This window comes from Globicephala melas, chromosome 15, assembly GCF_963455315.2.
Source record: "Globicephala melas chromosome 15, mGloMel1.2, whole genome shotgun sequence".
Classification (NCBI taxonomy): Eukaryota; Metazoa; Chordata; class Mammalia; order Artiodactyla; family Delphinidae; genus Globicephala; species Globicephala melas.
The window spans coordinates 38055448-38079133 of record NC_083328.1 but is presented as its reverse complement, the minus strand read 5'-3'; the positions used below and the strand labels follow the sequence as shown (position 1 = coordinate 38079133).

Sequence of the window (23686 nt, the reverse complement as noted above, 5' to 3'; positions counted from 1 at the left end):
TCTGCTTCATGGCAGGGACAAAGTCCAGACCTTCTCCCTTCCAGCCCCCTCTGTCCGCCCTCTCCACTCAGACCCCCAGGGCTCCCACGTAAGCAGTCCCAACCAAGACCCCAGAGTGCCGGAGCCCTGTGGGACCTGCCCACTCTTCTCCGACCCTGTCTCCTCCCCGCCTCCCATGGGTCCAGCAAAATAGGCTGCCCTGCGGCTCTCCAGGCCCATGTAATTGCCCTGGCTACACACTCTCCCCCAGGTGCCCCGGGGTTCCTTCCCCCCTTTTCAGATCTCAACTCAAGCGCCACCTTCTCAGTGGCTCAACCATGAGCCAGGCCCCACAGGCTGCTCACAGTTCCCGTGTGTCCTGTGCACTGGGCAGCAGCACGACCTGCCGTCTCCTGGTCAGTGCTGTTTCCCGACCAGAATTCAGTCACAAGGTGTACTGCTCACCGTACAACCGGTAATGGTGGGGTACGTGGGGGCACTGAGGGCATTTCCTGAATGGAGGAAGGAAAAGGCCCGAGGAACATGTGTCCGCTCTGGGGGGACCATCTCTCAGGAAGACCCTGCCAGGAGAACAGTCGCCTAGCGGCGCCGTGCAGGGGGACCACACACAAAGCTGGGGCCATGGCTCCGTGGCATGGCACCTGGTGTGGACGTGGGGGGAGAGACTGCTGGAGCAGAGGGCAAGGGGGTCTGTGCCCAGCTGAGGCCCGCCTGCCCTGCCCGGGGTACCCTCCCCGTCACACTCCAGCCCCACTCTGCTGGCCCCGCTGGCGCCCAGGTCTCAGGGCTCTCAGGCACACAGATGCAGGGTGCTGGGAGGTGGCCCCGCGGCGCCCCCCCCCCCGCACCCACAGGCCGTTCTTACAGCCTCTCCCCACAGCTCCGCCCAGACGGACGGCAGAATCCATGGTCAGCAGTTTCAAATGTAAAAATAAGCCTTCATTGTCTCCAGCAGGGAATGGGCAACAGGCAAAGGACCGTGGGAAGAACACAGAGCACGTCTGTGACCTCAACTGCCCCAGGACTCCTGCCAACACCGGCGTCTGCTCCCTCTGCCTGTCCTGCCACCAGGGCGTCAGGAGAACTAGGCCCCCAAGAGCCCCCCTCAAGGGACGGTCTTAGGCTCTGAGCTGCAGGCTGTAGCTGAGTCTGGAGGGCAAAGGTTTGGCCATTGCTGATGACACAGCCCCTTAAGGTGAAACCCAGGCACGGGTTTGGTGACTGTCACAATTTGGGGAGAGACCCCGGGTCCTTCCCCAGGTCCCAGTGGAGGACACCGCTCTTGGCTTCTTCCAGAAGGAAGCAAGTACACCTGAGCAGACAGAGGCTCCTGGAGCCTCCCCACTCCTTGGCCAAGGGCCTTTGTGGGCTGGACGGCTCACGTCAAACCCTGGGAAACAGCGTCTTCAGGGATCAAAAGTCACACGAAGGGGACCCAGGGTAGTGGTTCCACTTGCCTGGGCAACATTTATGCTCTCAGCATCTGTGTATGAGGGAAGCAGGCAGGGGAAACTGGGCGCCAGCTCCTCCTCCATTCACTTCACCCCTGCTCGGAAAGGCTGGTGGATTCAAAATCAAGGTCTTCCTGTCTCTGAGCTCCCCTCTAGGACACGGCTCAAAGTGCCTGCTAGAATGAATGCCGCAGAGTCAGAAGTAAACACTGAGAGGCCTCTCATTTCAGAGGTAGCCGTGTGGGCTCCTCAAGGAGCCCAGGGATGCCACGCGCAGGTTGTCGAGCCACACGGCACATGCAGAGGCCCCAAGCACTGGTTCGGGCTCCTGGGGCACAATTTACAGCCCTGCACTTGGGGGCTCCCACTCAGCGGTGCCGAGAAAGACACAGGGAATCGTAAGCAAACTGTGTGAACACGAGAAGCCCAAGAGAGTGGTAAGAAAAGGGATGGGGGGAGGGTGCAGGGGTGTGTATGGGCTGGGAGGGGGCTTGGGACAGGCCTCATGGAGACTCAGCTGCAAGTGCCGAATCTGGGTACCAGGGAAACGAAGAGTCAAGGCCTGTGCAGACTCTCCACCATGTCACTGTCCCCAGAGCCCTGGCCACAGAGTCTGGGCACATGCTGGCATGGGGTCCTCTTCTCTGGGGGGAGACACGCCCTCCCTGGGTCCCTAGTTTCCACGTGGACTTTACTCCGTGTTCCCAACACTGGCGACCGCCTCCCGTGGGGCACTTGGCACTGAGGCCGGTGCCTCTTTACAAACAAACGGAGCTCTGTAGCGTGCGGACCCTGAGCGCCATCTCCAGCAGCACCCGAGGGCCAGCTGCAGGCCCAGGCGAACCCCGGGACACCCTGGAACAAGCCAGGAGGGAGGGCGCCGCACTGGGAATGTCCTATAAACCCCACCGCCATCAAGAGGTGAGCCCGGAGCTGTGCTGAGGTCTGTCAGGAGGAGGAAAGAGAGATGTTTGCCCTTGTTTCTCAAGTGTGTGCGGCTTTAAGACAAGACTAGCAGAGTAGAAGTTGGGCCCGAAATGGGTCCTGGGAAGCTCTCACTTCCATTTGCCAGCAGTTAACGGTTGGGTCTGGGAACTCTGAGGAAAAACACTGCCCCTGTGTGAGGCTTATCCGGCCCCTCACACAGCTCCGAGACGCCGCCCCGCCTGCAACTTGAGATAGATGCTCCTCCAGAGCCCGCGTCCTGAGGCGGCCACACCGGCCTTCCAACAAGCTCTTATCTTTCACACCCCAGACGACTGTGCACCAGCTCATTTCATCAGCTCACACCTCAGCATCCTAGAGAGAATTTCAATTCCTAACCTAATGTCCTCCTCTAGCCTCGGACCGGTCACCCTTCTTCCTGCCCCAGGCCAGAGACCTTCGAAGCCAGCCCTACACCCTTTGGTCCAAACACAACATGCACTGGGACGAAACTGCACATGACCCACGAGGTCTGGGTGGGCTCCAAAAGGCCAACCTTGAAATGTTTAAGTTTAGGTTTAAGTGCGTTTCATGGCAACAGGGACTGAAATGCCCAGGATACTTGCGGACGTGTCTGTAGGCCCACCCCTGCTCTGGATGGGCAGCAGTGAGGCAGCATCCCCAGCGCACACAGCACCGCCCGCAGGCCCGGAGCTGGGTGGCTTCCCCAGGCTCCCAGCCTCCCGGGCCCACCACAGGCCCTGTCAGCTCTGAGAACTCTTCAACAAGTACTCCTCTGAGCCCCACGGAATCCACATCAAGGGGACTCGTGTTTACTCATCCCTTCGACCACATGCCGAGCACGAGGGCTGTGTCACAGAAAGCGAGGGGATGTCCCTGACCTCATGGGGTGCTGTCACTCAAGTCACGAAGCTGCACAGGCAGACACAGGTGCTGGGCAAGTTGAGGCGGCCATAGGCGCCTAAGTCCCGGGGCACAGGACCGCCAGGCCACACCACAAACCCGGATTTTAATTAAAGCAGCCAATCCAGAGCCATTCCTTTGCAAAGTCCCACCCCAACCCCTAACCTCAACCAGTTCTCACAGCTTCCAGCCTCTCACTTCTGCTTTGAGAACACCCTTCCCAGGGGTCAGCCAGCAAGTCTCCACCAGGAAAGAGCTGTATGTTCCCCACCGCCTGCGCAGCCTCCCCTTCTTAGCTCCAAGGTGCAGTCCACCCTGCAGGAGCAGAGTGGGCCAGGCCAGACCCTCGAGGCCAACATGGACCTGGTGGGTCAGAGGGAAGGCCACAGACCACGGGGCTCCTGGGAAGTCTCAGAGCCGCTGCTGTTGCCAGGCGGGGACAGGGGACGGGGAGGACACAGATGCCCCCGGGACTCCTGCGGGAGAAGCACCGCCGGTTTCACTGGGGCCGGACCCAGGACCTAGGAGCCTGTTTCCAGACCCCACTTGGTCAGAGTGAGGTCTGGAAATAGGAAGGATGGGGTGGTTTCACCTGGAGGAAACTGACACACCTCGGTTCTGGAAGGAATCTAAGTGCTGAATGGTGGACCCTGGCAGCTGTTTTTGCCGCAAACGCTGACTCCTGTCCTTGGAACTAGTGCCACTAGAGGGTGCTGGGCTGCCCCAAGCCCCAGCTCGGCCGGCCCAGCAGGTCACCAAGGAAGCAGCCAACTCTCCAGGGCCTCATTCCCTCCAACTTTCCAACACAATTCAAACCTAAGAAATCACAGCTCATTATTCACTTAGGAACATAAAGTCTGGTTCTGGTCTGCTTTTTATTGTAATTCCACGTTAGCGTGGACTTCGCTTGTAGTCTAATCCTACTTGAGGCATGCAAACTCCCACTCAGAAAATGGCAACAGTTTCCAAGGAAGGGGTTTCTCATACCAGCCCACCCAGACCAGAGGGCAGTAATTCTCTTACTGCAGGAAAAACTGCCATGTGATCATGTGGATAAAAAGAGACAGGGTCAGACTACAAGACCAGAAATCTGTTCTGGGTCAAGACCAAGGCTTCGCCAAGAGGTCTCCAGAGCAGGAGGGACCAGAAACCAAGGCAATCATGCAGCAAGGGGCGTTTCACGCTGCTCTGATTTCCCCCAACGCCCAGAGGTCACCGAAATAAAGAAACGGAAACTCTAGCCCGGACGCACACCCCAAAGGACAGCTCTCCCTCCCACATAAAGGCACCTGTGCCCCCAACAGAACACGGGTGAGGGGGGAAAACTTCCCTGGCGGTCCAGTGGTTAGGACTCTACGCTTTCACCACAGAGGGCGCAGGTTCAACCCCTAGTCGGGGAACTAAGATCCCCCAAGCTGTGCAGCTGGGCCAAAAAAGAAAAAAAAACAAAACAGGTGAGGAGTCGGAGCAGAGCGCTCACAGAAAAGGAAACAGGGATGTTCCACACGTGAAGTCGTGCACACCTGCGTTCAGATAAAGCTGCCCTGAGACCCCGTCCTCCACACATCACGGTGGGCAGAACCCAAAAGCTCACAAGACCCTGTGCTGGCAAAGCTCAGGTGCTGCTGATTCAGGTGCTGCTGATGGGAATGCAGACCGAGCCACAGAAGGAAGTGCCTCCAAATGACACGCACACCTGACCTATTCAGCCCGGCAATTCTTTTAGGAATTTATCTCATGGATGCACAAGCACTCGCACGAAATAACACGCATATAGCTGAGCAGCACGTCTTTCAGCAGCAAAAGCTGGAGTCAATGATGCCCCAGGGAGGGGGCAGGCAGCTGTGCAGCAAGAAGTCAGTCCCTATTTACCAACAGACAGACGTCTGTCGGTAAGCTGCGCGTTCAAGTGAGGAGGTAAAGGGCGAACCGTGCACTCAGTGCGCTCTGGCTATGAAAGGGTTCACTGTATGTGCTTTAGCACCTGGCGACAGGGCGCACAACACTCGGCTGCCTGATGCAATGCACCCTGCCACCAGGAAGGAAACCTGGCGAGGGTGCAACGGGAAAGAAACTCTGTGCTCTGACTTTCAAACTCAAAGGACAGGTGACCTTTTCAAAGGCTTAAGTTAAAAAAAAGGAAACTTACCAAAAGGTCATAGTGATTATCACTGGGTATGGGATTATAGATGATTTTTATTTCCTTTATATTTTTTTATATTTCCCAAATGTCTATAATAAACACATATCATTGGTGAAATCAGAAAAAATATTAACATTAAAAAAAAAAGAAAGGGACTTCCCTGGTGGTCCAGTGGCTAAGACTCCACGTTCCCAGTGCAGGGGGCCCAGCTTCAATCCCTGGTCGGGGAACTAGATCCCGCACGCCGCAACTAAAGGTCCTACACGCTGCAGTGAAGATCCCCGATGGTGCTGTGGCCCCAGCTCTCAGATCAAGTCCACCTCCAGCAAGGAATGTGGGTCCACTGGACAGAACGAAGCCCCGAGAAAGCCGGGGCGGGGGAGGTGCGGGAGCAGAGGAGAATGTGGGGAAGTTGGGGGTGGTGGAGAGGAGAGAGGCCTGCACCTACACACTATCTGTCCAGCAACATGCCTGGTGCTGCAAGGTCCCCTCAGCCCTGAGAGGCCTCTGGTGAGCCAACTGGCCAGGTGCACTTGGGCAGACAGCCCCCCACCCCCATTCCCCATCCCATCCCCACTGCAGACCCAGGGCCAGGGAGCAGTGGTCAGAGGCACACGGACGCTCTTTAAAAAGAAGAGAAGTGGGGCTTCCCTGGTGGCGCAGTGGTTGGGAGTCCGCCTGCCGATGCAGGGGACACGGGTTCGTGCCCCGGTCCGGGAAGATCCCACATGCCACGGAGCAGCTGGGCCCGTGAGCCATGGCCGCTGAGCCTGTGCGTCCGGGGCCTGTGCTCCGCAACGGGAGAGGCCACAGCAGTGAGAGGCCCGCGTACCGCAAAAAAAAGAAAAAAAAAAGAAGAGAAGTGCCTTGCTGGTCCACGTTTAAGAGAGTTGGTGCTGAGCCACTAATATGAGCAGTGTCTCCAACACCTGCTGCCCTCACACACTCAGGGTCCCAAACCCCCACAACCCCGGTGCGGGGGAAGCAGAGCCAACCCCAGCCCCAGCCCCCGAGCCTCAGTCTCCTCGTGGGTGAGGTGGTGACAGTGACCGCGCCTAACGAAGGTGGGCCTGGAACTTGGCACGGTGTCGCGCTCAGTCAGCATCACCGTGCATTTCAGGTCCCATGCTCAGCTTTCTTCAGCTTCATTTTCTGGCTAAAGACAAGTCTGGAGGTGACCGTCCCAGCGGGGCTCCTCCCCAGCCTCCCCCCATCTCAGGCACAGCAGGGAAACGGCACCAGCCCGGGGAGGCCCATGGGAAGCAGACCACCGTCTCACCTGTCGTAAGCGTCCTTGAGGTCCCTGGCCAGCTTGCACTTGGGCAGGATGTGATGGAACGGGGACTGAGGCCCATCATTTGCTGCAAGAATTGTAACACAGAGGACTCAGAGTCTGCACAGCGAGGAGCTTGCACAGGCCAGAAGACAGGCTTAACCTAAAAAGAATTTTAAGTGGCTGTAAACCAAACATCAGGAAATTCTCCACTGGTGTGCTCAACCGTCTTTATACGGGATGTCTGGATTTACCCTTCACCAGTGGCCCAACCTGACCCTGTAGCCACAGCCCTCACAGGAAGAAACCCTTCTGCAGCTACCCTGCAGGCTCCCCGCAGGCTGCCAGAGCCACCCCCACCTCAGACCAATCACTCCCTGCCTCACCCCACTCCTTCCCCCACACACTTACACCAGTGCAATTTATTTTCATGATCCAAAGTCTCTTGTTAATCTTTTCTCATAAATGTCTAACAAAAAATATATGTACTTAAATTGAACTTTTAAAAATTTCCTGTGAAAAAGTCACAGATTCTAAAGAGAATGTTTAAAAAACAAAACTTCTGGATTGTTATTAGCTAGTACATAACTGGGCAAAACAAATATATTACACATTTTGACAACTAACTGTCAAACAACAAAAGATAACTTTTACTGAAGAAATGCACCCGAGTGACAGAGTTCATGTACACTTCTACTTATTGCTAAAATTAGCCCAGGTTCACTGGCAAATCTGTTCCTAGTTTTCTCTTCTGTTATGGAGGTGCTGACCCGAGAAGACGGAGGTGAACAGGCTGTGACAGGTGGGCATCTCTCTGCTCTGAAATGTTGACAGTACACCAAAGCCTCATGGGGATCTATCATCAGACATTACTTTTAATAACTGGTCAGCTGATAACTCAGTTGGGTCCCCCTTCAATTTAGGTGAAAGCAAAGAACTACCCCCCCCCGCCAGCTCAATCTTCCTGCTGCCCCTCTGCATGCCCCCTGCTTCAGGGGACTGCCCAGCAGGACCAGGGCGGGGCAGGCGGTGCCTGACCTGCACGAAGAGCCACCGTGCAGGGGTCTGGGGGGAGGGGAACGTTTTGGGCTGGGAAGCCACTCCTGGAACATCAGTTCAGGAATCCGGGCCTAGCTGTGTCCCTTGGGGATCTTCCTGTGCACCCAGGGCGTGCTCAGCCCACCATACAGACCATTAGTTTCCACATCGGCCCACCCAATGGGGTCCCTGCCCAGAGAAGCCGCCCGCCGCCCTCACCGTCAGCCATGGCAGACACCTCGTCCTGCAGCGCCAGGATCAGCTTGGCCTCCCGCGTGAGGTACTGGCAGCGGCGCTCCTCGTGCTGCAGCACGGTGGCAATGCGGCGGGAGAGGTTGTGCAGACAGTTTATCACCGATGGGTCAGCGTTGGCCTGCAGGAGAGAGGCCACAGCCAACTCGATCGTAGCACATGCACTCGGGGAGGACATACAGCAACACTCAGAGCCCCTCTCTGGGTGCCACCACTGTCCCCAGTCTCGGGTCCCCTCTAGGGCCTGTCCCAGCAACGTGGGCATGGAACGGCCGCCTGGACGGAACACAGATGGCTCCGTGGGGGTCCCCGGTGGGGAGGGAGGGGGGACACAGGCATTTCTAACAAGCAGAGAGAGGTGCCCATGCTCAGGGCCCCAGGCCAGGGCCATGCAGGAAGGCAGAAGATGTTCAGGCATCCACTCTGGACGTGACAGAGGCAGCCCAGTGGCACAATGGAAGGCACAGATCCCATCAGCCACCTGCTGTGCGACCCCGGGTCACAGGCTCTCATCTGAGAAAGGAGAACAGTGGCCCCTCTCTCAGCAATCAGTCAACATGTCAAGTGCTCAGAACAGAGCAAAACCCCTGGCAGTGTCTGCGGTCACCAATATGCCACTGAGTGCTAGTGGACAGGATCGGCTGTGTGAGAATTTGGTCACACAGCCCATGTTACAACAAGGACACAGTGTGAGAAACAGAAGCACCAGGCCCACTGTTCAGTGAAGACCTGTCCTCAGGGTAAACAGCTCTTCCTGAGACCCTGGCTAACAGAGAAGCCAGGAGGCGCCAGGCCATCCCCTTCCCTCCGCGCCCATGCTCACTCTGGGACCTATCAGGGGCCACAGCCAGGCCAGGCGGGCGCATCCACCCAGGCCAAGGGTGGGGCAGGGAGCTGTGGGGTCTGTGAAGATGGGACACAGAGCAGATAACCAGCCACAGTGACTCAGCGCTCCAGGAGGCCGCCAGAACAGCTGAGTCATCCCGTGGGTGGAGGTGGGAGGAGTGGTGCCCATGATTAGAACCTCTGGTCGCCCTGCTCCCGGTTATCTACAGGCAGGGCCCTGCGGTGAGTGTCCACAGCCAGGCTCCTGGGCCTGACCCTGACCTGACTCAGTAAACCCGTTCACCACCCGGAGCTGGAGACACTTTCTGAGCTCCTACAGACCCATGTTCGCAAACAGAACACACCCCAGGCAGCACACCTGTGTGGGGACCGGGCCCACCTACGGGCAGCAGCCCTGCCCCAAGCCCAGGACAGCCCCTCAAGTGTCCCCGCAAGGTCACGGGACGGAGGGTCTGGGGTATAGGGTGTACACAACTGCCTCAGAACAAAATGTTCTGCTTTCGATTTTAGAGAAATCTGTGTAAAATTCCTCCCCGCAGCAAAGCAGAGAGAGGAGAATGATCTGGGCGCGTGGTTACTCCCTTGAAGAAGTAGCCCAGTCACACCTGAGAGCCTCAGCCTCCATCATGCTCCTACTGGCTAGGGCACAACGGTGTCGCAAGTCAGGCGTCTGGGGCCGCTCGCTCACACTCCGGGATGAGCGAGGATGGAGCAAGCCTGGGTGTCCCAGCCGGCTGCACAGGCCAGGCTTGGCTCAGGGTGCCCACAGAGCCTGGGCTACGTGGGGCCACAGTGAGAAAGCGACCACCCAGGATGTGTCAGCCCTGAATGGAGCTCTGAGAAACACCCACTCTCCCCACACGCAACGTGAAGCAACAGTGAAGTGTAGGGATTTGCCTGCGAGATTTTCTCACCCTGAAACTTGTCCCCAAATCCAGTCAGGCCTTCAGAGCTAACGTTCAGCTTGCGGGAAACACACGGACATGGAGCAAGCCTGACTGCACACTGAGATGGGTCCGACCGTGGACCCTTCACAGGACAAAGGAGGGGCGAGTCAGAGACCTGGAGACACAAGCCCCAAGCTTGTGTGGGCTGGCTTCTGGTTTTCACCCAGGTTCAGACAGGTCAACGGGAAAAAACACTGTGGCAACTAGGGCACGTTTCCATGGATCAGGTACTAGCTGATACCAGCTTACGGTGAGCTCTGTCAGGTATGGTATAAAATAGCTGCCCCCCTTTTCCAGAGACGCCTTCTGAAGTGTGTGGGGTGAGCAGACGTGAGGTCTGAGGCTTGTCTTGAAATACCTGAGCGATGGGTTGGGGGCAGATGGAGCCAGGGTGCAAGGCAGCAGCTGTGGGATCTCAGAGACAGGTGTGCAAGGACCATCAATCTATTGTCACTAGCTCAGGGTTTGTTTACAACTTTTCAAAGTAAAAAGGGTGCACATTTTTTTTTTAGCATGTACATTTTAAAATAACTACAGAAAAGAAGAAAAAAACTGGCCCACCCTTTATGCTATTTTAAATTCCTCCCACTGTTCACCTCACGGCCTCTGTGCTCTGAAATCCTACACTACCCTGTTCCCACTGCTTTAACCTGGCAGTGAGCCACCCACCCGCTCCAGGGTCTGGCCTCGCCCCCATTTCTCATCTTCAGTGGCCACAGGATGTTCCAGTGTGTAAAACCACTATCCTGTCTAATCATTCCCCAACTACTGGATACCAGGATTATTTCCAGCCTACTTATTATAAAAATCTTCATACAACTTTAAAATCTGCCTGTTTTCTTGACTGTCGTGTCCATGGGTGTCATACACTCCGCTATCACACCCTGCTCCCCAGAGATGAGGGCTTGCCAGCAACATCCAGGGTGGGGCCGAGGCTGCTTCTCATGGCCCACCCCACAGGGGCTATCAGTGCTGACGGGCGGAGAGCACTGGTCATGGTTTTGGTTTATCTGTCTTTAACTTGAGTTCTCTTTGTGGATGTCTGTATTACGTAATGATATAAGTAATAAAGGGACACTGTGAAAATGCAAACACTATGGAAGTACACAAAGCAGAAAGTAAGAGTCTCCTCTCGGAACCTCAAGCCCTGGGACAGCCATCAGGAACAGCTGGCTTTGTTTTAACTTGCAGCTCTTTCTTTATCAACAAGGTGGGCCAGTTTTAAGGATTAAGCTCCCTTCAGAGAGGAGGAAGCCCCATTTAGGAGCTCTTCCCTAGCATTATTCTGATTCTGAACTCTTCAGTGAGACCTGTGGTCTCCACAACAGAAAAGCCTCAGTGGGAAAAACACTCTGAGACTAAGGCACCTGATATGACAGGCTCCCTCCTGCTCAGGCTCACCCGCGCCTCAGCAAAGGGTACAGAGCACACTGCTCCTTGTCACCAAGATCTAGCCACTTTCTCACTGACACTTCTGTACAAAAGCCGTCGTGCAGCTCACATGTGCCCAGCCAGAAAGAACTACTGGATTCTTTGGTGAAAACCGATAGTGGGATATGTCTGAGGAATGCCATTATTTAACAGTATGGAATATATACATTTCCTAAATTTCAAAGTCCCTTCATAGTAATACCAGCCAGTCCTTACCCAGGGGTGCTTTTTATATTTATTTAGATCCCTTGTATTTTGACAGCTTTATTGAAAAGAAATTCCCTGTAACTAGTGAAAACACAACTTCAGACAGTGCTGGGAACTGCCAAAAGAAATAATTACACTTAATTATAAAACAACAGAAAATAACAAGTGTTGGCAAGGATGTAGAGAAATTGGAACCCTCGTACATGGCTGGTGGGGATGTAAAACGGTGCAGCTGCTGTGGAAAACAGCCTGGCAGCTCCTCAAATGGTTAAACATAGAGTCACCACGTGACCCAGCACTCCACTCCTAGCTATCGACCCCAAGGGAAAGGAAAACCTGCCTACACAAAACTTGTACACAAATGTCCTTAACAGCATTGTTCTTATAGCCAAAAGGTAGAAACAAACCAAAAGTTCACCAGTAGATAAACAGATAAAGTATGGTCTATCGTACAATGGAATATGATTGGGCCACAAAAAGGAATAAAGTACTGATATACATTATAACATCGATGATTCAATTAAAAGATTATTTTTTTAAAAAACTAAAAATAATTTTTAAAAACCCACAAGGACCTGCTATATATCCCTACTGTATAGCAGTAGAGATATATATGTATTTATAGATATACATGTATATTCTTTTTCAGATTCTATTCCATTATAGATTATTACAAGATACTGAAATAGTTCATATATATACCTAACTGAATCACTTTGCTGTACACCTGAAACGTTGTAAATCAACCACACTTCAATTAAAAAAAAAGATTATAAAAAAATGGATGAATCTCAAAATCATTATGTTAAGTGAAAGAAGTCAGACACCAGAGGTCACATATTGTAGGATCCCTTTTATATGAGACATGCAGAACAGGTACATCCACAGAAAGAGAAAACACATTGGTTGTTTCTGGGGGCTGGGGGAGGGGAGAGAATGAGGAATAACTGGTGTCCTTTTGGGGCAACAAAAACTGGATAGTGGTGATAGTTACACAACACTGCTACCAGATGCCACCAAAATGTCTCTTTAAAATGGTTAAAATGGTAAATTCGATGTTATGTATATTTTACTTAAAAAAAAAAAGAAAAAAGAGGGAAACAATGAAGTTAGACTCTTCCAGCCCCCAGGAGGGCCAGTGCCGTGCCCACAGCGGTCTGAGCTCTAAGTCAACAACACGGTCACTGGAAATGAGCTCTGCCCTCTCACCCCCTCCCCACCGCCCTCCCCAACCCTCCTCCCCACCCCGCCTCCCTGATCTGCTCTTCAGCCATTTATACACTCACCCTCAGTGCAAATACCACATTAAAAAGAATCATGGTGGGAGCCTCCCTCTTCGGAGATGGATCTGTTTTGGAGACCTGTGAAAGAGGCACAGTTCTAGTGAATGAGAGCCACCACCTCCCAAGAAAAGCACTTAGAGCTATTACTTCAGGCAGGGAAAGTGTTCCAGAATACAGCAGAACCAGAGAAAAACAGAGCCCTAGGTCTCTGATAAGCGACCAGTGCCTTTGCACAGGCAAGTGCTGGCTGCATGGACAGACAGTCACAGTGGAGAAAGGAGCAGGAAGGTGCTGTGACCCAAAGTGACAAGACTGTCCCAGTCACCTCGAGTGAGCTGAGGTGCCCAGAGGAGAAAAGGTGGAGAGGTGCTCAAGTGGCTGGACTGCTCCCTGAGCAGACCCTCCCTTCCCCACGCCAACCCCCGTGCCCACTTGAGTCCTCCCAGGCAGGACAAGTACTCAGGACAATGCTCCCACCCAGGAGAGACAGGGCTGCCGCTGGGGCACCCAGCCAGCCCAGGGCCCAAACACCAAGCTGCCTACAAGTGTTGCCACCAGAGGGCAGAGGAGTCCCTGGGCCATCTCAATCAGGCCTGTCACCATCCCTGTCCCTCCATGTCTCCAGGCCGGTACTGCCAAAGCTCCCCTCCGTCACCCACAGGCCATCAGTGGGGCTGAGCCTGTCTGAGCAGCATAGGTGCCACCACAGCCGTCTCCTCAGCCATGGCCCCCTGCCCTGGTGCCTCCATGTCTCAGAAGCTCCTCCTGTGGGCTTAGTCATGGAGAAGATCCGAGGACCACAACCCAGACCCTCACGGGATTTCTGGATTGTGTAAGTGGAGCTAAGTCTTGTGCTGTCACATCAAAACCCTTCAGAATCTAAGTGACATTGTGTGCAAAGGACTGACTGGCAGCTTCTGGTGTGCAAATTCCCTTGGGTAACAACAGTGCATTCAGGCCCCATCAGAGAACGCATAGAGAGGGTGTGGCACAACAGTAAGAGCTAAATTAATAACAATATTGGCTATGATATCACTTAATAAGAAGAAATGCTTGTACCACTTCATATAAAGTTCAAGAATCTGACAAACGCTGCTTAACTCGTTCTCTTGGCCTCCCCGCAGAAACCGGCATCATATCTACAAAGTAGAAGGCCACAGTCAGGAGAAAGGCTGGACGCAAACAGCAAAAGCTAAGGGCAGGGGCTGAGACACCAGGGCAAGGACGCCTGTGTCCTTCTCTGCCAGGCCCTCAGGGCCCAGGAGGAGGTGCAGCTAGGCAAGCACCTGATGGGATCTGCTGCACGGGGCTGCCTTCTACAGGCCCGCGTCAGCCCAGGGAGGGCGTACCTGGCCCAGCGCGTGCTGCAGCAGCGTCGGGTGCCCAACAAAACGCACGTTATCAATCTTCAGTTCAAACTTCTGCCCACACATTTCAGACTTGGTTGCCAAAATTGTTGCCAGAATGACATCTGAAAACCTTAAAATTAAAAAAAGGTAGAGTGGAAGAGAGTTAACCAAGTGCCACAGCACCAGACCTGCTGCCCCAGGGGTAGGGGGTAGCTGCGCGCAGGGTGGCTCTGCCCCCACTGCTGACCTGGAAGCTTCTGACAGTCTCCCTTCTTTTTTTTGGACATTGGAGATTTTTCCTTTATTTTTTATTTATTTATTTTTTGATGTGGACCATTTTTAAAGTCTTTATTGAATTTGTTACAATATTACTTCTGTTTTATGTTTTTGGTTTTTTGGCCCCAAGGCATGTGGGATCTTAGTTCCCCGACCAGGGATCAAACACGCACCCCCTGCATTGGAAGGCGAAGTCTTAACCACTGGACCACCAAGAAGTCCCTATATTTTAATTTATTTTTGGCTGCATTGGGTCTTTGCTGCTGTGCGTGGGCTTTCTCTAGTTGTGGCAAGTGGGGGCCACTCCTCGTTGCAGTGTATGGGCTTCTCATTGCAGTGGCCTCTCCTGTTGCGGAGCACTGGCCCTAGGTGCGCGGCCTTCAGTAGTTGCAGCACGTGGGCTCAGCAGTTGTGGCACGTGGGCCCTAGAGTGCAAGCTCAGTAGCTGTGATTCACGGGCTTAGCTGCTCCGCGGCATGTGGGATCTTCCCAGACCAGGGACCAAACCCACGTCCCCCGCATTGGCAGGCGGATTCTCAACGACTGCGTCACCAGGGAAGTCCCCCGACAGTCTCCCTTCTCAAGCAATCCCCAAGACTAGGGTCGCAAAGTCACCAGAACTACAAGGCGGAAGGTGCGTGCTGCCACCCTGGCCCCCGCCCGCCTGGGAAGGCAGGAGGAGCAAGGCACCTGCCCGGAGAGGAGGAAGCTGCGGGAGCCTGCGTGGCTTGTCAGGCTGGGGGCCTCCCCAACGGCCCAGGCGTGCTGGGCTGCTCCCCTCAGCTCCCGGGACCCCCACCCCTCAGTGCTGTGCGAAGGCCGAGGGGAAGCACGAATTGCAGCGTATTGATCACTCTCCTCACAGCTCGGCTGCCGGGCCCTTCCCTTACCCTCAACACTTAAACCTTCCAGCTTTTATTAGGGAAGAAAGGTTCCAGACGCACTAGATGTGCAGACCCACTGACTGACATGGACGGAGGGATGGACAGGGCTGGACACCATGGAGGAGGAATGACTGGGTGCAGGTAAGAGCAGTTTGGATATGATCCCTGTAAAACTGCCCCTTTTCCAGGCTCTTCTGCACCTTTAGGTCTCCTTCCTGCCTGGGGGGTGGGGGGGGGGGATCAGATAAGGGAGAGTCACTGCAGGGAGGAGAGGACAGTGCAGACTCTTATCTCAGAGCCCAGGCTCGGGGCCTCCACTCTGGAAACTCGGATGCACCGTGTCTAACCTGGAGCCAGAAGGCAGACAAGTCCTGTGCTCATTTCTCCACCTGGGAAAGCATCTCCATCACGCAGGTCGGAGGACAGGCTGTGCTGAGAGGGGCTCCAGCCTCCCTGGGGCCGCATGCTGTCCTAAAGAGCCCATCAAGGACAAACACTCAGCGTTGAGTCCTGGGCTTTCCCGAGGAGCTGTGGTGAACGGGCACCACACCAGATACTTCTCTCCAGGAGGCCCTTGCTCTAGGGGGAGGGAAGCACTTCACACCAGAACCCTTCAGAGAAGGGAAGGGTGCTGCACACTGCTGCAACTCCAAAACAGCAAACACCTCCAGGATAAACAGATCTAGGAGAGGGACCACTGGCTCCTGGCTCCTCGCACATTGCAGGGCTCACCAACCGATGCAGGAGTGACTCGGAGCCACCTGCAGCAAGGGCCTGGCTACGCTCGACCTGCACAGAGCAAGACAAAGCCCGGGACTTCCCAAGCCTCTCCCCTCCAGAGGGTGGGGAGCCTGGGGGGGGGTCACGCTGGTGTCCAGCCTTCCTCCAGGACTGACGTGGTCTTCTAGGCGTCCTAAGTCGCCCTGTGGCTCCCAAACAAACCAGATGCAGAGGGTCTGTCAGAATGGGCTGCCATTCCACTTGCACAGTCTGGGCTGCGGTCAGACCTTCTGACACCGATACCATCAAAGACATTCTGGGACACGCGGCCCCCACAGCCAGAGCCCTTGGCCTCCCCTGTGGGTGTCTCCTCCCTGGAATACTGCTCCCTGGAGTGATTAAACCAGAGATGGAAGATTCCAGTGTCTTAGACCAGAATCGTTACATGCTTTCTTCAAAAGCCCCCAGTGGCTCACTCTGCCCAGGAAGCCGCATCTGAGGGCCCAGTTAGGGTGACGGAGGGCCCAGCGTGGTGGAACCTAACAAACACTGCTGCCCTAGAGCCTGACCCAGTGCCAACACTACCCGCCCTATCTGAACAAACACCTCCCTCTACTCTGCCACCCACTGACTCAGGACACACCAATAACAGATAGAAAAACAACCTCCCGCCACCCCAGAGACTTCACTTTTTACTGTGATATCCAAAAATCTCCACCAAAAACCTCTGCTCTGCCACAAAGAGCCTCAGATGGGCCTGAGCCCTGGCCCTCAGCCACCATTCCAGGAACCTAAGTTAGCCGGGCTGTGGGATGGGGACTGAGATTCAGAGGCAAGGAGTGGTGGCCTAGCTCACGACTATAAATGTCCAAATCCAAAGGCCAAACAGAAAGCGCTTTCCCCGCTTGGGCCCAGAGAGGCCGGGGTCTCCAAAAGCAGCCAACCAGAAAGCCAGGTGCTGCTCAAGTTAAAAGCCACACTGCCCTAAGTGGCCACTCAGGGAGGTCCCTCTGCTGTTTGGCCACTCTGCTTGTCTGAGCAAGTCTGGCCCACAGAGAAATCCACTCACCAGAGCTTAATATTACACACTGATGACAGAAAAAACACTTGAGTGGCTTTATACTTTATACAGCATCTGCTGACATAACATGCACAAAGACAGAGCTATGTCCATCATGACATAACTGCCATAAATAGCAAATTGAAACAAAAACAAGTGTCAATGTTTGTTTGTTTGTTTTGGCCACACCACATGCCTTGAGGGGTCTTAGTTCCCTGACCAGGGATTGAGCCTGGGCCCTGGCAGTGAAAGCACCAAGTCCTAACCACTGGACCGCCAGGGAATTCCCTCAATATTTGTTTGTTGTTTCCAAAATTTAGAAAAATACTTTTCCCTTGTTTTGATGGTGAAAGGTCTGGTAAATATACTGTAACACAATAAAATCGCTGCTACAAAAACTAACATTTAGAGATTAAGAAAGAAAACACATTTAGAAAGATGAATCAGCCTAGCTGGAAGACAAGTCAAGACCTTCCATTCCTGCTGAGACACTTGGGAACAGGGCTTTTTCTCTGACCTGGCCAAAAAAAGAAGGGACAGCACGGAAGAGAGCTCGACTCTGCCCCCTCCCGTTCTGGGGGCTCCCAGATGCTCTGTGCACCTCCAACACCCAGGAGGTACGCCCTGTCGGGGATGGGAGGGCCCCACTGTATCCCTGCCTCCCAGAGAAGTGTCATATAAACCCCATGGGAACATTTTTGCCTCTAATGGGCACACACAACAGCATCCAAGCCCAAGCATCACATGGATGTTAGACAGTCACTGGTCATGCCAGAGGTCCCTGACACCCTTACACAAAGGGATACAATCCCCTCTTGGAAGTACACAGCACTATGGCAGGCATGGTGCCATGTCAGAGAACTGAGGGAAACCATACTAACGCACTGCATGGCGAGGGCCCAGCATGGGGACCTCAGCTACTTTCCCACAGACGTTACCTCACGCAGGACTGGCAATTTACAATCTTTTCTCCTTCATCTGGGCCTGAGTTACAATTCATTAAGCTTTAAAATGAACATAAGAAGGCAGAAGTGGTCATTTCTCAAGGCTGCCACCCAGAAAGTACTTCCCAGAGAGAAGAGGGGTAGCATGCACAGGAAGGAACAGGACCTGCCTTTCATCCGGGCCCTAAAAAGCAAGGGTCACGACTGCCCTGGCTCTCAGGCCACCTCACCACCTGGACAGGCTGTGCTGCACCCAAGCACCTACATTTGACCTCTGGACACGTGCTTGACGACTAGGGTCTGAGGACAGCACTGCAATCTGCTGTCCTGCACGTTCCTCTCATGGGAGATAAATGTCCTGCAGGGACACGGCTTCATCTGTTCTCCAACCTGCCCTACCAACCACACAGCCCACAGCAGGACCATAAAGCCAAACTAGGCAGAAAGCCAGAGACTGGCAACACAATCCCCACCTCTGTCTGCCTGAAACCCCCGACCAAGTGGAAAAGAGAACACGGGGTTCCTCAGGGGAAAAAACATCTGGGTCAATGGGAGGACCAGGCCCGCCACGGAGTGAATGCAGAGCCCGTACCTGGAGTCGCCGTCCTGGTCCTCGGCATGCTCTCTGGTGCTGTTGACAGCATATCTGCTACGAGGCTTACCTGAGTGAAGGCAAAAAGGGGAAAATAGCTAAGAAAACAGGATCCATTCACATACAGGAAGGTTGTTGAACCATTAAAAGTGATGGCTTCTGCTCTTGGATTGGAAGAACTAATATTGTTAAAATGGCCACACTACTCAAAGCAATCTACAGATTTAACGCAATCTCTATCAAATTACCCATGATATTTTTCACAGAACTAGAACATATAATCCTAAAATTTATATGGAACCATAAAAGACCCAGAATTGCCAAAGCAATCCTGAGTAAAAAGAATGGAGCTGGAGGCATAACCCTCCCAGACTTCAGACAATACTACAAAGCTACAGTAATCAAAACAGCATGGTACTGGGACTTCCCTGGTGGCCCAGTGGTTAAGACTCCATGCTTCCACTGCAGGGGGTGTGGGTTCAATCCCTGGTCAGGGAACCAAGATCCTGCATGTCACATGGCATGGCCACAAAAAAAAAGTTTTAAATTATAGTTTCCAAGAAGCTGTGATAACATGGGAAATGTTCTTGCTACTATGTTAAGTTAAAAAAAAAAGGGATTTTATATATATACGCACACATGCGCACACACACGCTCTCAGTGTATGCTGGCAACTAGGCTGGAAAAAGCACAGGTAAAAGAAAGAATTTTTAAATGTCCATACAGCAATATCCTTCATATACAAAAACAACAATATTTTACCCAAATAATAACATTTAAAGACTTAAGGACAGGGACTTCCCTGGTGGCACAGTGGTTAAGAATCCGCCTGCTAATGCTGGGGATACAGGTTCAAGCCCACATGACATGGAGCAACTAAGCCCGTGCACCACAACTACTGACCCTGCGCTCTAGAGCCCGTGAGCCACAACTACTGAGCCTGCATGCCACAACTACTGAAGCCCGCGCACCTAGAGCCCGTGCTCTGCAACAAGAGAAGCCACTGCAATGAGAAGCCCGTGCACCGCAACGAAGAGTAGCCCCTGCTCGCCTCAACTAGAGAAAGCCCGCACGGAGCAACGAAGACCCAATGCAGCCAAAAAATAAAGAAAAAAAAAAAAGAGACTTAAGGACATTTATCACAGGCAAGTTTTTCACGTACAAGAGGCCCAAGAAGAAAACAGAAATGCTAACAAGGGTGATGAGGATGAAAAGAGGACAGACTATGTTCCTGAATGAGAAGATTCAACATAAAGATCCCGTTTTCCCCATTTAATCACCATGTTTAATGTGACCCCCAAAACAATAGCAATGGCTTGGGAGTGGGATCTAACACAGTCACTGCTAATGTTTACAAGGAAAGCAAGCAGAAACACCAGGATGATGCTGAAGAAGAAAGGTGATGATAAATGACTAATCCTACCTGATGGTATAACACACTATAAAGTTACAATAATTCATCTGTGTGGAACCCACACATAGATAGATTATTGGGAGAGGTAAGAAAAGTCAGAAAACAAACTCATATAAACATGGGAATTTAGTATGCCATGAAGGCAGCAAAACTAATCAGGAGGGCAACGTGAATGAGTCCATAAAATGATGCTGGGACTAGGCAGCCACACGGAAGAGAAAATTATACTGATTCTGAACCAACCCCTCTCTAGCCGTGTGTGGGCCACATGTTCCCACATCTTTCTTCATCCATCTCAGCGCCTGCCCCACAAGGCTCCAGAAGGCAAATGGGGGCATACACACAGCTCTCAGCAAGTGCCCAGAAAATACCAGCTCCAGGGAGGAGCCTTCACCTTACACCAAAAGAAACACATTTTTAAAACAAGAAGATAAACATTCCACGGGAAAACATGAGAGACTCCTTTCGTTAATAATCTTGGAGAGCAGAAGCCTTTTCTATGTGTAACAAAACTCAGAAACAACTAAAGAACAGACTGAAAACTTGACTCCATAAAAATCAAAACTCAGAGGCACGGCTTCCCTGGTGGCGCAGTGGTTAAGAATCTGCCTGCCAATGTAGGGGACACGGGTTCGAGCCCTGGTCTGGGAAGATCCCACATGCCACGGAGCAACTAAGCCCGTGAGGCACAACTACTGAGCCTGCGTGTCTAGAGCCTGTGCTCCGCAACAAGAGAAGCCACGACAATGAGAAGCCCGCGCACCGCAATGAAGAGTAGCCCCCACTCGTCGCAACTAGAGAAAGCCCGCGCACAGAAACGAAAACCCAACACAGCCAAAAATAAATAAATAAATAAATAAATTTATTATTAAAAAAAAACTCACAGGCAAACTGGCTAAATATGTATAGCTTTGTCAAAAAGGTCTATTTTTATCCTAAGTATATAAAAAATTCCTTCAAATCTGTAAAGAAAAAAAATCAAGCAATCCAAGAGGAAATTAGGCAAAGGTTATGAATAGGTGGTTCACTAAAAAGGAAATCCAAATGGCTTTGAAAACAGGAAAACATGATCACTCTCAGCTGGAAGGCAAATGCCCATTAAAACTACTATCAGGGCTTCCCTGGTGGCGCAGTGGTTGAGAGTCCGCCTGCCGATGCAGGGGACACGGGTTCGTGCCCCAGTCCGGGAAGATCCCACATGCCGCGGAGCAGCTGGGCCCGTGAGCCGTGGCCGCTGAGCCTGCGCTCCGCAACGGGAGAGGCCACAGGAGCGAGAGGCCCGCGTTCCGCAAAAAAAAAAAAAAAAAAAACTACTATCAGATACAATTTTTCACCTATCTCATTAACAAACATAGAAAAATCTGATCTATTAAAAATACATAGCGGAGGGGCTTCCCTAGTGGCACAGTGGTTGGGAATCCGGCTGCCAGTGCAGGGGACACAGGTTCGAGCCCTGGTCTGGGAGGATCCCACATGGCACGGAGCAACTAAGCCCGTGCACCACAACTACTGAGCCTGCGCTCTGGAGCCCACGAGCCACAACTACTGAAGCTGGCATGCCTAGAGCCCGTGCTCCACAACAAGAGAAGCCACCGCAATGAGAGGCCAATGCACCGCAGCAAAGAGTAGCCCCTGCTCGCCACAGCTAGAGAAAAGCCCGCGTGCAGCAACAAAAGACCCAACACAGCCAAAAATAAAATAAATTAAATAAATTAAAACAAAAAAACACAGCCGATCATCCCTTGGATATGAACACCCCATTTCTGTGAATTGATCATATATTCTGCAGAATGAAAATATATATCCATAAAGGACATTCACATTGTATTAGCAAAAGATTGGAAACAACTTAAATGCCCATCAACAGAAGACTGGATGACTAAATCACAGCAAATTCCTCCCATGATTCTGATAATTCTGAATCTATATCCAAGATGTAAAGTGAAAATGAAAACAGGGCAGAACAGTGTGAATTGTGTGCTCACTTGTGTTTAGAAAATAAAACAATGCATGTATATGCTTGTATTTACACAGAAGGTTTCGCAAAGATGCACAAGAAAATGGTAACAGCACCTGACCCTACAAGGGGATGTGGGTGGCTAGGATCGATGAAAGAACTTTCCTTTCATAATCTAAATCCATTTGTACCTTTAAAACTTTGTACCACAGTTAGAAATTTAAAAGTAATTTTTAGGGCTTCCCTGGTGGCACAGTAGTTAAGAATCCGCCTGCCACTGCAGGGGACACGGGTTCGAGCCCTGGTCCAGGAAGATCCCACATGCCACGGAGCAACTAAGCCCTCGCGCTGCAACTACTGAGCCTGCGCTCTAGAGCCCACGAGCCACAACTACTGAGCCCACGTGCCACAACTACTGAAGCCCGCGTGCCTAGAGACCGTGCTCCACAAGAGAAGCCACCACAATGAGAAGCCCGCGCACCGCAACGAAGAGCAGCCCCCGCTCGCCGTGACTAGATAAAGCCGGTGTGCAGCAACGAAGACCCAACACAGCCAAAAATGAAATGTATTTTTTTAAAAAGTAATTTTTTAAATCACATAAATTACAAATTGAACATTCATGATAGTGAAAAACTGCAAGTAACCTACACGTCCACCCATAGGGAAAGGGCATGTTCTTACCAGGCAGCTGTGTACAACCAAAAAGGGAGGTGATCTGTTTACTAGGTTGGAAAATGCTCCAAGGCAGATGGCCCAATGGAAAAAAGAGCGACTGAGAACAATACAGCTATGTGAGAGGGGGAAAAAACCCAAAGCAATAAACTATTTTTCTATGGAGGTATATTTGGTGTCTATGTACAGGAGGAACAATTATGAACATGGTAAGTGGTGATCCCTGCAAGCGAGGGAGGAGAAGCAGAACTGGGGGGAAGAGGTCAAAGAAAACTTCCGATGTACCTGGATTTCGTACTTAATCCAAGCTGAATACATTCATACGGTGCTTTAGCTCTTTTAAAAGGCCAGAGACACCGATGAAACGTTAGCAGGAGTGGCTTTGGCATGCTAAAACTATGAGTGATTTTTTTTTTCCCTGCTTCTTTTTACTTTTCTATCCTTCCCCAACACTCTGTGATGAGAAGGCACCGCCCGTACGATAAGAAGGAAAAAGGAAACGACTTCTCCGCTAACGGCGAGGGAGGCGGCGCCAGGCCCTCCGCCCGGCGCCCACTTACTTGTCTGGGACGCCGGGTGCTCCTGGCTCCTCTGGAAGGGGTACCTGAACAGCAGCTTATTGCCCCGGCTCCCCGAGCTCACCAGAATCACGCTGATGGGGCTGGTGTTGTCCCCCATCCCGCCGGGGGCCTGGGGAGGGGTCTGGCCGGGGCCAAGGCCGGGACGGGACGGGGGTGGGGGGCGGTGGGGACCCCCAGGTGGACGGGCCGGGGACGCGGAACAGAGCGCTCTAAGGACTGGTTGGGGGCGGGGGCCGAGGGGAGCCAAGCAGACGTCTCCCGCGCAACAGTGACGCAAACCAGGCTCCCCCTAACGCGGCCGGCAACGCTCGCGAGATTCGCGCAACAGCACGGGGCAAACGCGCATAAAATGCTTGCGCGCGGACCGAAGGCGTTTGCGCAGGCGCAGGCTGCCGTGTGCGCAGGCGCGAGGCCGTCTCTGGGTGCTGTGCTCGTGCGCATGCGGGACGCGGTCCCTTTGTGGAGTGGGGAGAAGAGCCCGCGGGAAGGCTAGCGGGACTGTGTGGCTGGGTTAGTCG

The 23686-nt window shown here is 52.8% G+C and overlaps 1 protein-coding gene across 4 annotated transcripts in view; it reads right to left on the bottom strand.

The window, feature by feature from the left end:
• Positions 1–23472, bottom strand: part of NPRL3 (NPR3 like, GATOR1 complex subunit) — a 33390-nt gene extending 9918 nt beyond the window's left edge. The window contains exons 1-6 of one of the 4 annotated variants that reach the window (XM_060284392.2): positions 23148–23472; positions 18545–18614; positions 14069–14198; positions 12723–12797; positions 7973–8126; positions 6722–6803 (exon numbers count right to left, since the gene is read on the bottom strand). In XM_060284392.2, coding sequence (XP_060140375.1) covers positions 6722–6803; positions 7973–8126; positions 12723–12797; positions 14069–14198; positions 18545–18614; positions 23148–23265 — 629 coding nt within the window. In that variant the 5' untranslated portion in view covers positions 23266–23472. Of the gene's footprint in view, positions 1–6721; positions 6804–7972; positions 8127–12722; positions 12798–13778; positions 13826–14068; positions 14199–18544; positions 18615–23147 lie in introns of those variants that run through there. The other 3 variants (XM_030872391.3, XM_030872393.2, XM_030872395.3) reach the window with 3 other exon arrangements.
• Positions 23473–23686: the final 214 nt, after the last annotated feature.